This window comes from Frankliniella occidentalis, unplaced genomic scaffold, assembly GCF_000697945.3.
Source record: "Frankliniella occidentalis isolate FOCC.00 unplaced genomic scaffold, Focc_3.1 Scaffold180, whole genome shotgun sequence".
NCBI lineage: Eukaryota > Metazoa > Arthropoda > Insecta > Thysanoptera > Thripidae > Frankliniella > Frankliniella occidentalis.
In genome coordinates, this window is record NW_026267306.1 from 91,440 (window position 1) to 103,521 (window position 12,082).

Consider the following 12,082-nt stretch of genomic DNA (forward strand, 5'->3'; position numbering starts at 1 on the left):
CTATGCGAAGTCGGCGGCCCACCCTGATCGCCCAAATGCCCAAATGCTGAACAGGGCCTCAACACAGCCAACTTATGATTGTGAAGGACACTTTGGCTGATGCATCTTCAGGAGACTCGACAAATAACATTTCACAGTAAAGACCGTTTGGCAAAGTACATTTTTAATTGCACAGCTCATGCTCATCTTATCTCAGCGCGGATGAGCCAGGTTTATTGCCAATGAGGCCTAATATAGAATCAATCTTCTGGCACTTTTCTCACGTTGTTACCATAAAAATACTTCACTTTGCCAACCTTTTGTTCTCAAGTTGTGTTCTGACATCAGATTACACAATTTAAAAATCTCATCCAATGTGGCGGGCACTGTGCAAGTCAAAGTCAGTACTCACAGTGTATACGGAAGACGTTTGATCTTGGTCTTTTTTTAGTGAACGTATTTTATCAAAGTTGATAAGTTTTTTGATGTTGAATGAACAAAGTGTGTTCTTTAACTACTGAAGGGTGGAAATATATGGGACGCGCATGAGCTAACTTGATGCCTGACTTGACATTGGCTCACTTTTGGACTTCCGGCACCAGATCGAACATGGCTGCCGTTGAAGACCAATATTTTTACGAAGATGAAGTTTACCGTATTGACAAACGTGGACAAATTGAATTTGGGATGGTTCTTGAAAATTCCGAACTTGTTAGCAGCGATGAAAATTCCGAACCTGAAGATGGCCCCGGGATGAAGAAGGGGCAAATTAGAGTAGCATGGCACCCCTCGGGAGTAGAAGAAGTCATTTCTGAGAAGAAGGTTAATTTCAGTTATTTGTGTATTTTATTATGTATTTTCGTTTTGTCCGAATACCTTTACTCATGCTCCGAAAACCTCTATCTTTCTCTCATGACATGTCTAACGTTGAAGTGTCTCGTGAGGTTATGGCCGTCTGTCAGCCCTAGACAACCCCCCTTCTATTTCACTTTAGTTTTTATTTTTAAAATTCCAGTAAGGATATTAAAGTAACAAATTAAATAATACCATTTTGAACTTTAAAACTGCAGCCAATGTTTCATGGAGCTATCACCAGGAAAAACGGGTTTATTTACCTCTGTTGACATTTAACCTCAATGAATCTGACAGCTGTCACTAGAATTGCTTAAGCCAATTATTGAAGCAAACTGTATTCTGACCCAAATGCATTACCCTTCAGTAAATTACTAATCCTATTTTCAGCATTTTTATCTCTTCATTTGTACAATTTAGCTTTTTGTTGACCCTTCGCATATATGCCCCTTTTTAAGTTGCAAATAAAAATGGCCTTATTATTATTACTATATCTCTATGTAGCATTGTACATATCCAATTCTACTTATGTTGTAGGTTGGATTGGCAGACCGTTCTTTGATGCCAGGAGATGTTGTCAGACGAATGATCAAAGGGAAAGACACCCAGCGGGGTTATTGTCGCGACATAAGTGTTACTGCCTGTGTTCAAGTTGTTGGAACTAAGCAAGTAATCCCCAATGTGAAGAGTGAGCACTTGGTTCCTCTAGAGGTTTGTTTATTTCCCTCTCTCTGAATTTTCACATCATCGTTTTTCTACTATTAATATGATTGTACCATATTTTACAGGAATTTGCTGAAGATATTGCTGTGTGTTTAGATTCTTGGGTTGGTGGTATTAAAATGGTTCATTCAAAACTCCATCTGTATCTTCCTGATGCTGGTCCAGGTTCAAGATGTGTTATCAATGAATTGGAAGCCAATGGATTAGATGAGTTTGATGAAAAGAAAGATCCTGATTCAGAGTTTCCCCATAGGAGTGATTATTATCCAGGACAGGTTCTGTATGGTCCTTTACATTGCCTCGAGTATGCTAATTGGACTCAGTGCACAAAAGATATGAAAGCTCAAAGGAGTAAGCCCAATAAGGTTGTCCAGGTAAGTTACTTTGCTGTGAATCTTTGAATCATGCTTGAATATTTCTTGTATTTATATACCCCATAATTCCTAGGTGGTTGTTGAGGGTGTTGAAACTACATCTGTAGGAGTTCATTGGCAGTGTCGTGCCTACTCTAAAGATGGTGCTGGAAATGATAAGGAACAGCCGAAGTTTCTTGTGCAAGGTGAAGATTTAAAAAGGTATGTAAAATTTGCATGTCCTCTTTGATTTCTTTTAAATTTCTTTTAAGAAATTTGGAAATAAACTTTGATGTGCATTGCAGACTCAAGCTACTCAATGTTTTTGAACCCTGCACTCTGCAAGTTGGTGATCGAAATTATTACACTTTCCGAGAGGAGGATACCGTCATAACAAAAGAGCACTGGAAACGTAATCAACGTGAATTATTTCGACCTACGCCCAAAGAGCGGGACCGTGGTACTGACAACCAAAATCATTGTCGTCGCTCATCTCAGAAACAAAGTATGACTGATAAATCTCAAAGTTAAAATTATTTTTCAGTTGTATGTTACAATTTCTAATTGTTTGTTTGTTTTGGTTTCTTTACAGTCATATTAAATGGACCGGCAACCAAACCATCAGCTGCAGAGCAGCTTCACAATTCCACCAAGACCAATCTCCGTCCAACTAGAACAACCCAAGATATTGATATAATGTCATGTCAGGACTCTAAGGCAGCTGACTCTGGTGTAGCTCGGGTCAAGGAACCTGTAACAGAACAAATTAGGAAAAAGAGGTCTGCAGGAGAGTCCAAATTAAGTTATAGTCGGCAAAAGCTACCAGAAACATCAACCAAAGCTGGATCTCACTCATCCAAGAGATTGGCTACTGGAGAACATAGAGTTGAGGACTCTTCACATTTAAATAAATGTGATGGAGTGAGTCAGGAAACTACTTCAGAGGACCAGATGTGTGAAGCATCTGGTAATAAAGGATGTTCTTTAGTGAAAAGCCATAATGTTAACACTAGTCAATTGGGTACTGAAGTTGATCATGAAGATGATTATAGCACTTCTGAAGAAACATCTATCAGCAGTGGTTGCAGTAGTACTGGTTCTTTAGGTATGCATGCTTTTTTACTGATTAAATTCTGAGAATTACCTACAATGTCATTGCACCTACAATGTCATTGTACCTACAATGTTTTTCTGATATGTGTCTTTTTTTAGGTCTGAGAAAGAAAGGACCAGCACTTATGACCAAGGTGCTAAAAAAGAAGAAGTTGCGAAGAGCCAAGAAAAGGGCACCACAGGTATCTTTAGAGCCTGGGACAAGGGTAGTGGTTGAAACCCTGTCTACATCCTCTGTGGCTGATGTGATCTGGCAGGTAAAGTATTTCTCCTTAGCCAAATTACGTATCCTCTTTTTTTCAAAAATTCTTTATTTTCAATAGATAAATTACGTACTCTTGCAGGATGGATCTGTGGAGCGTGGCATTCCCTCAACTCAGCTGTATCCTATTCATCACTTAGATGATCAAGAGTTTTTTCCTGGAGACTTTGTTATTGAAAACAAAGATGAAAATTCATGTATGAGAGTCTATGGTGTTATACAAATGGTTGACCATGCTGGTCGGACTTCAAAAGTTAAATGGTTTAAAACCTACACCTCTAATGAAGAACCACAGTAAGACTATTTTTCAATGCCCATTACATGAAAATTCTCTTAATTTTAGATTTTTCTTAGGTTGTTAATAAATTGTGTTTCAGACCTACCTTGCTGGAAGAAAATGAAGTTAGTGTGTACGACTTGAAGGATCACCCGGATTTTCAGTATCGCCCTGGCACTGTTGTCATTCGTGTTGCCAATTTTGAAGGAGAAGATGTGAACTGTACAGCTGGGCAGGTCCTGGACAACTATCCTGAAGGACGGGTTAGTATGTGGCATTGCCTTAATTAAACACTTTCACTCTTCAACTGGATGGAGGTGTACATAATTAACTGATCTTTATTGCCCAATATTCATTTTCTGGTAATTTTATTTCTGTGCAGGTTAGAGTATGGTGGGTTGATGGCCACATCTCAATGTGTTGGCCTCAAGATTTATACAAATGTGGAGAATATGACTCAGAGGATGGAGAACTGTGGGAAGACACTAATAGTGAAGCATCATGGGAAACTGAAAGTGAAGACACTGTTGCTGGAGAGGGGTAAGTTGCGATTTGATTATCTATCTATTTATGAATGCTATTCTACTTGGCTAAAGAAATTACTGATCTGTTCTGATTTTTACAGTGAAATTGAGCCAGAATACGAATCACTTCGCCCAAAACTTGCAGCTAATATAGAGAAGGCAAGGATCGCAATGTCACGGTTAGAAGAGATATTCACTCAAAATCCTGCTCTTCAAAATACAGATGTCATGAGGAGGCTTCTTGAGGTCTACAAGGACTGTCGGTGGGTATCATTTATTCAGATTTATTTTCCTTCTAAAATTTGAAATTGTCTTCATCTTAGTTTCTTTTTTCTCAATGCCTAGGTACCTTGACAAACTTATGAATACATCATTCTTTCATGAAAAACATTTTGAAGGATTGTTAGAGAAAGTACGTGAAAGAGGCAGGGTTAATGTTGCACAAAGAGTCGCTGACCAAGTATCACGACTGTTTCATCCAAATAGTTCAAGTACACCTCTGTCAGACCCTGATTCAGAGGCTTTCCCTGAATTAGCTGTTACACTGCAGTTGGCTGAACAAATCAATGAACTTGTTCAATCTCAGTTCTCTGCTTCTCAAATGCCTCCTAAGAACTCCAATTATTTCTTGGATAAGTTATATGAACATCACTACTCCTTGAAAAAAGTTTCTCAGCACATCAGACAACTGTTTCAAAACTCTTTGTGCCCTCGCAACGCCTCTCAAGACAAAGATGCTTGCAACAATGAAAAACAGGATGGACCAAGTGCTAATGAAAGATTCCGAGTTCTTGGTGAAGCCAAATTCAATGCTTGTGACTTTGGTGGCAGTGACTCCAGCAAGACTTATACTTTAAGGCTCATCTTTGTTCACCCTGATGATAATTCCTCCTCCCCTGTTAAATCTACAAATGCTGGAGGTGCTTCCACACCATTGTGTACATCACCAGCAACTCAAGATACATCCAAAAATATTGAAGAGTTTGATTCAGAAAATGATGCCAGTGAGCACCCTATTCATCAATTGGATGAGGGTGATCGAGAGCACCAATCTCTTCCAGAGAAAATAACATCTGGTGAATTCTTGGCTGAAAGTCTGTCAAGCTTAGAGAAAAGGGTGTCAGTTGCAGCAGCAGCAGCTGTAGCACCAGGGTCTACAAGGAGACTTGCAAGAAAGATGTCTGTTATTCTTAGTGAGTGATATTCTTAATGAATGATTATATTGTAAATCAAACATGTTTTTCGTTGACTAAAAATTTTATATCTTAATTTTAGGTAAATTTGGCGGCAGTGTTAGATGTGAGCTTTTAGTAGGAGATGAAGTTGTTTATAGTAAAGATCTTGGATCACCAAGATCACGTACTAACCAGAGCTCTTCAGCTCAGCCATCTCCTAGTAAAATCAATTCACTTGATTCTTCGAGGGAGGAATCGTCTACTTCAGCCCAAGCAGTTGAAGAAATGGCTATTGCATCATCCTCTGATGCAGAGGATCCTGCAGATGCTGCTAATAGCAATAATGCTGTATGTGTAAGGCTTTGTTCATTAATTAAAGCTCAACTGGTCAAAGCTCATGCTGAAGTTACACGGAGGTATGGAGGTCAACAATTGCCGATGACTTTGAGTGACGCTGCCAATTCTGTCTCTCCTGGAAGTAACCCTGGTGAAGTTGTTGAAATTTCTACCCCTGTAGTTCCAAGTGTACCAAACATACCTGGTAAGAAATGAAAGATTTCAATATAGCCATGTGTGATAGGTTTTTATTTTGCTGTGGTATCTAATTGTTTCCTTTATTATCAGGACCTGAAGAAGTAATTGAAGACACACCACCTCCGGATTTGAATATTTCTACACAATCTACAGAGTCGGAAAATTTGCCTGATGCCAGCAATGCTCCTTCCACTTTGCCTGATGAGAGTGATAATGGCAGTAAGTATTCAGTAAAGAATCATTGCCAATTAACTTTGAAAAGTGATTTATGAGTTTCGATGAACACAGTATGTATAATGGTTTCAGTGGAATCCAATTTTAATGTATAATTTTATTTTCAGGTTTCTCAATTGAGGATAATGCACCAATTAGTCACAAATTCAAACTCACCATGTTCCAACCTGTTGACCATCAAAACTTCTATCGTACTGTTCGTAAAGAAATAAAACTTCTCCGCTCTGCTCTGCCATCTGGTATTTGGGTGAAAGGATTTGAAGATCGAATGGTAATACATAGCTAATTTCTTTCAGTTTCATTTTGCATTCCAAGTTGTAATGAACAATCTGATAAATGTCTCTTTGGCACTTGGTTTGTTGTAAAGTGTGTAAGTTTCTAACAAAAGCCAACCATTCTCTGATTTTAAACAGGACCTATACTCTGTTATGATTCGAGGACCTGAAAAGACACCATATGAAGATGGGTTGTTTTTATTTGACTTTCAACTTTCTCCCAACTATCCAAATGAACCTCCACTTTGTCATTACATTAGCTACTGCAGTGATAGATTGAATCCAAACCTTTATGAAGATGGTAAGGTCTGTGTTAGTTTACTTGGAACATGGAGCGGTAAGGGAACAGAACTTTGGTCTTCAAGCTCAAACCTGCTCCAAGTTATTGTGTCAATTCAAGGTGAATACATTTAATTTCTTACAAATTTTCCTTATCCTAAAAGAGGTGAAAAGACATTTAATGACTGTATCCTTTTCTCTTTTTTAGGGTTAATACTTGTAAATGAGCCTTACTTCAATGAGGCTGGATATGAAAAGCAAAAAGGTAGCCAACAAGGAAGAGAGAACTCCCGAATGTATAATGAAATGGTACTTCTGAAGCTGGTTCAGGCTATGTCTAAATTAGTTCAGAATCCTCCACCAGCATTTGAAGAAGATATAAGATCACATTTTCAACTTCATGCTCCAAGGTAAAGAAATGATTTTATCCTAATGATACCTCTGAAGTCTCCAAAACTAGAATTAACAAATTTACTTTTGTATCTGGTATTTTTGACTTTGCAGATTTTCCGCACGCCTGAGTAAATGGCTGGAAGTTTCAGATCGTTACAATAACTTGCACCCTCTTTCACCTACTACTCCCACATCATTTAAAGAAATTGCTGGAGATGGTAAGTTGAAAATGGTAGAGTTTTTGTGTCTTTTTTTCTTATTTTGACCTTTTTGAACATGTAGAATTCAGTTTTCTATCATAATTTCTGTTTCAGATCTTGCATTGCCGGAGTTTCCATTAATTCCAGCCTCAAAAGGGTTTTGCTTGACTCTAAAGAAAACATTATCTTGTTTTAAAGAAATTATGTCAATTCGTGGCATAATTCCATCCGAAAATGTTGGAGAAACGCTGTCTGAAAATGAACCTATGCCATCAACCTCTAGTTAGCAGTGAGTGGTTGGTGCCATACATCCCATTAAACATTTAAAATCAGCGGACATTACTTGTACCCTTTCTGAAAGAGGTAGTTTGTAATTGTTCTATGGTTGACATTATCTCTGCTGCCAGTGGTACGGTGAGTGGAAACCAGTTCCTACATCAGTGCTTTTTAATATGTTTTGTGTTAGGCAATGTCAACACTAAACAAGAGTAAACTTGCATATGAAGAACAACTTTTAAAATGTGATAAGAATCATTAATTTAAAATTAAAATTATGAGAGCCAGGATGAAGTATTCTCTTAACATGAAAAATAAATACAGAAACAAACTTTCACTTGGTAATCAGATTCTGGAAGGTAATTTAATTACATATGCCATTTTATAGATAATATTGTAGACTAGATTATATTTTACTGGTAGTATGCAATCTCATAAAAAAATCTTGCACTGCAAGATTTACTCTTGTTAGGTCAAACAACACTGTGGTTTGAAGGAAGCACAAATGCATTGTGTTGTTTATTGCGGTCTTGAACTAGTCAGTCAGTGTCAGAAGGATTAGTGCTGCACTTCAGCACAAAGTTGGTTATTGCTAATCCAGTTCTGTTATTGAAATGTAGGCAAATCTTCTTTATGAAGAAAATTGAGTTTTCATAAAAGAGCTCAAATTTGGGAGGGGGTGGGAGGGATTGATGTGCCACTTTCCTATTTCTGATATTTACACATTTATCCTGCAGTGCATGGAATGCTGTAACATGCCTTAATGTACTTGTGGATGATATGTATTTTGTGATGTAGTTTTAATTATTTATTATGAGTGAATAGACTTGTTCATTTTTTAAGCATAAGTTTCATATTGCATTATTTGTATCACTCTTTGATTAAAATATTACTCTAACTGGCCCATTGTGTAATTTATAATCATAAATTTTAATCAGTCTATGTGGCTTTTGGAAGAAAAAACATTTCTCTTTTAACTAGTTTTCCTAAGTATTTATGTTATGTTACATTGTTGGCTGATTGCAATGTGGCCAATTTTCAATTGTTTTATTCATACTTCAGACCTTGACAGGCTTTTTGATGTGTGAGAGAAAATAATGCACAACACAATTCTCAAAACAGAGTTGTAAAGATTTAAAAAATATAAAAAAATGTACATAAATTATAGCTTATTTGATTTTTCTGCTGTCTTTTTGGTAACATTTTCAGTACTGTGTCTCGAAAAAAAAAAAGTAATTAATAGCGATATTTTAAGATTGCTGAATTTAAAGTTATCAACTTGTATTTATGTATGAAAATATTTGTTGAAAGGCTAAACAAGGGTGATACTGGACCTGCACCTGTACACTGTAATTTGTTTTGTTTTGTGTGATATGTCAAAATAAAAAAGTTTGTTGATTTAGCCTTAGCATTTTACTTTTCAACTGAATATCAACATTCCACTAACTTTACTTCTCCGTCAAAACTTTCCTTGCGCTAGGTGAGATGAAGTGGGTCAGTAACAAATATTAAAGAATAAGTGGCGAAGCCACTATGAATCCCATTCAACACGAAAAAACTCACAACGGAGCCAGTTTGAGTCATTCACAGTTATCGACTCTCACTGGTGAGTTACTTTCTGCCTAGATGAGCATTCACCGACTCTCCGACAGCGTAATAAATCGTTGTTTTTGTAATAGAATAAGAGAGAACGTAAATAGGGTAAAGACTCGTCCTGACTCTCCAACAACGTCAGTTTATTAATTTTGCGGCCTGTTGCTATAATAACTGCATAGGGGCCCAATTGCAACTAGATGTAGCAACGGTAACAGCACCAATAAGCGATAAGTGAAAGTAATTTTGTGACGGACATTATCTTTTGTATTCATCAATCAATTGTTTTTGAAGGAGACTTAATTTTTCACTTTACCACATTATTTAGTAATATTCAAAATATGAATCTCAAAGTATTTGTGTGGTTCAGGTGAAAACTGTGGCTTTTGTAGTCACTATGTTATAATTTACACAACGAAATATGTATTTGGTAGTCATACACTTTGTAAGTGTTACTTAATTTTTGTTTCCCATGTATGCTATTAAAAAGAGAGAAATCAAAAAATCTCAGGCTTCAACTGCCAGCCTCGTATTTTGAAGGCAACCCGACGCTCACTGTGTTGTTCAATTTTCTGAAAAAAAAAAAAAGATACTGTTTCAAATCGAAGAAGAATGACCCGCAGCAGCTTGCGCAGGGGGGAAGGCGAAAGGAGTCGATAGGAAAGAGCCCAGGCCCAAGCCCCTGAGGCGCTCAGGGAGGCCGCCTTCTTCACAGAGCTGCTTGGCGGGTTGGCCTAACCAGCGCGTTGCAGGCGCTCTCACAAGCGTCGGTGAGGGTCATTTATGCTCAGGCCTTAAAAGACCTCGAAACTGTCACGGACATCGGGGCGGCGTCTCCAGCGGAATTTATTGGCTGGCTCGGCAGCACGAAAATCACATAGTGGGTGTGAGAACGGCTGCCCAACCATTTCCAATGATTTTTAGTATCGACTCTATTTTGGGCCGCAAATCAACGAAAAAAACGATGTCGATTCAAAGTTATATTTTTTTACTGGGCGAATATGCTCCAGTGTCGCGGGTGAAGAGAGTAGGCAAACCCGCAACCCTGGAGCGCATTTAAAGATACACCCAGCACTGGAGATGGGGCGGGGAGGGAAGCTCATATGGTGTAGGGCTTGTTTATGGATGCACATGCATATTTGTTTAAATCATGTTTAAATATATAAATAGCGAGAGATCGGCAGTGTAATACTGGAATCAGCAAATCGCCGTTGGTAAACAGGTGCGCGCGCGCGCATGCCTACCGCACGTGATTAGAACTTGAGTCACAAATGAGAGCCACAAATACGTCATCAAATTTCAGATTTCAATAAATTTAGAGACTTAATGCATACTTGATACAGAAATTTAATTCAGGCAATTTCTTCTTAAAAAGTGGAGAAAGGCCCAGTCATGTCTTTGGAGACGATTCCTTCTAGATATTCCGCTTCGTACGGGAGCCTCATTGACTAGTCGAGTTGTCAACCGGCGCCAGCGGCGGTAGACCGCTTTTGTTTCTAACTGTGCCGTGAAGGTGTATCGTCAAATGACACAGTAAGCATAGCATAGGAGCAAGCCATGTCATTCGCAGGTATGTTTCATCAAATTAGTAAGCAAATAGAATGTTTGGTTCTCGAGGTTCAAAAAGTTTATCCATGATATCCGCACCTTAGCAAAGAGTTTATGTCACAGTCATATGTAGGGGGGTTAGTCACTTATGCTTACGTACTACTGTGTCTTTTAAAGCTCCTTCGTGGCGTTCAAAGAAGAGGGATGGCCAGAGAAAAGATATAGAGGCTGCGGTGGCACAAGAGCAGTCGCGTCTCAGGATAATAGGTTACAACTTTCTACCCGCCGACCAGCTTCGCGGCAAGGCTTTGGTCAAACTTGGGATACCGAGCAGCTTTGGCGGCAAGATCAACTGGGCCCAGATCGGGTAAGTTTTAGGTTAAAGTTTTGGTACTGAGTCAGAGACGAAGTCGACGTATCCCCCAATGTTTCTCTTGGTGTGGTTCATACACCAGGCTCGTATCCAGGGGGGCGTTCTGAAAGGTCATGCCCCTCCCCCTCCTTTTCTCTCGGGGGTGTTGTAATGTGTGTATGTCTATAGCTAATGCATCTTTGTTTAACTGGTTGTGTGCAGGCCAAATTTCAGTCTGCAAATTCGACCAACGACCACACCGGCATACGGACCACCTCCGTACCTAGGGCCGCGTAAGTTCTTTAAGAGTCGTCTGCCACGGCCGCCCGAAGACCAGTGCCGTAATGTGGTTCCTCGACAGATCACCTCGTCAGATGGAGGCCGCCGAGATCGCGTGCGCGAGCCCGCTCGTAGAACCGAGGTAATTGTCGCCTTTCCTTGCTCTAAGGGTAGTAGTACCGGTCTATCATACCTTGACCAAGCCCAATAAAGCATTCCGGTAAAGCTGAAAAGAAGAATAATGCAGGGAACAACAGAACGGAAATCACTATGCTTGAACATCATGACTTCCATTTTTTGTTCCCCGCATTCTTCTGCGTTTCAGCTTTACCGGAATACTTTATTCTTGCTAAACTTTGTTCTTTACAGGAAACCACTCCCGAATTGTTCAAAACCACGACGAACAAGAAAGACCCCAGGAATAGAGGTGCAGGCCCCACGGGCCCCACGGGTCGCCGGCCCTCCAAACGGTCGCTCTTAAGGGTCGAATCCGAAGACAAGGGCCCAAGCATGACCCCAGCCGAAACGCCTGAACCAGCAGCTGTGCAACCCCGAGCCAGAGGAGAGGGGCAAGACGCGGGCCAGCTCAGCGACGCCTTCGAGCCACCCAGCAGCCCCGAGGACCTCCACCAGCGGCGCAACAGGCCGGTGACGCTGGGCATCCTGGAGAGCAAGCACAGGCCTTCAAAGACCACGCGCGACGCCGTGGCGGCCAAGGCGAAGGAAATGACTCGGAAGTTGGTCGAGCGAGGAAACGGCCGTGTTCCCCAGGATGAGGCTCGAGTCCCAGAAGAAAACGCCCGCTTGGACCACGCCGCCGGAAAGAACCAGAAGCTGACCAGTCGCGACGCCCAAGAAGTG

General features: G+C 39.9%; 2 protein-coding genes across 2 annotated transcripts in view; both read left to right on the forward strand.

Moving 5' to 3' along the window:
* The first annotated feature begins 552 nt into the window (after positions 1-552).
* Positions 553-8,851, forward strand: LOC113206915 ((E3-independent) E2 ubiquitin-conjugating enzyme UBE2O). Its single transcript, XM_026423199.2, has 19 exons — positions 553-801; positions 1,369-1,542; positions 1,620-1,928; positions 2,002-2,129; positions 2,213-2,412; positions 2,500-3,012; positions 3,120-3,277; positions 3,365-3,576; positions 3,660-3,822; positions 3,942-4,099; positions 4,185-4,346; positions 4,429-5,276; positions 5,359-5,799; positions 5,883-6,011; positions 6,134-6,297; positions 6,440-6,701; positions 6,789-6,990; positions 7,085-7,191; positions 7,288-8,851. Exons 1-19 carry the CDS (start codon positions 589-591, stop codon positions 7,458-7,460), a joined length of 4,716 nt encoding a protein of 1,571 aa, XP_026278984.2. The 5' UTR covers positions 553-588; the 3' UTR covers positions 7,461-8,851.
* A 1,649-nt stretch (positions 8,852-10,500) lies between these two features.
* Positions 10,501-12,082, forward strand: part of LOC113206929 (uncharacterized) — a 13,470-nt gene continuing 11,888 nt past the window's right edge. Inside the window, exons 1-4 of the mRNA XM_052271952.1 lie at positions 10,501-10,612; positions 10,768-10,957; positions 11,165-11,363; positions 11,591-12,079. Of these exons, the coding sequence (XP_052127912.1) occupies positions 10,600-10,612; positions 10,768-10,957; positions 11,165-11,363; positions 11,591-12,079 (891 nt within the window). The 5' untranslated portion in view covers positions 10,501-10,599. The remainder of the gene's footprint in view (positions 10,613-10,767; positions 10,958-11,164; positions 11,364-11,590; positions 12,080-12,082) is intronic.

Bases quoted from the DNA above. Each gene is read 5' to 3' on its own strand.
- LOC113206915 (XM_026423199.2), top strand. From the start codon at position 589: ATGGCTGCCGTTGAAGACCAATATTTTTACGAAGATGAAGTTTACCGT. The intron at 802-1,368 runs GTTAATTTCAGT...CTTATGTTGTAG, and splicing joins AAGTCATTTCTGAGAAGAAG to GTTGGATTGGCAGACCGTTC. The intron at 7,192-7,287 runs GTAAGTTGAAAA...TTTCTGTTTCAG, and splicing joins TAAAGAAATTGCTGGAGATG to ATCTTGCATTGCCGGAGTTT.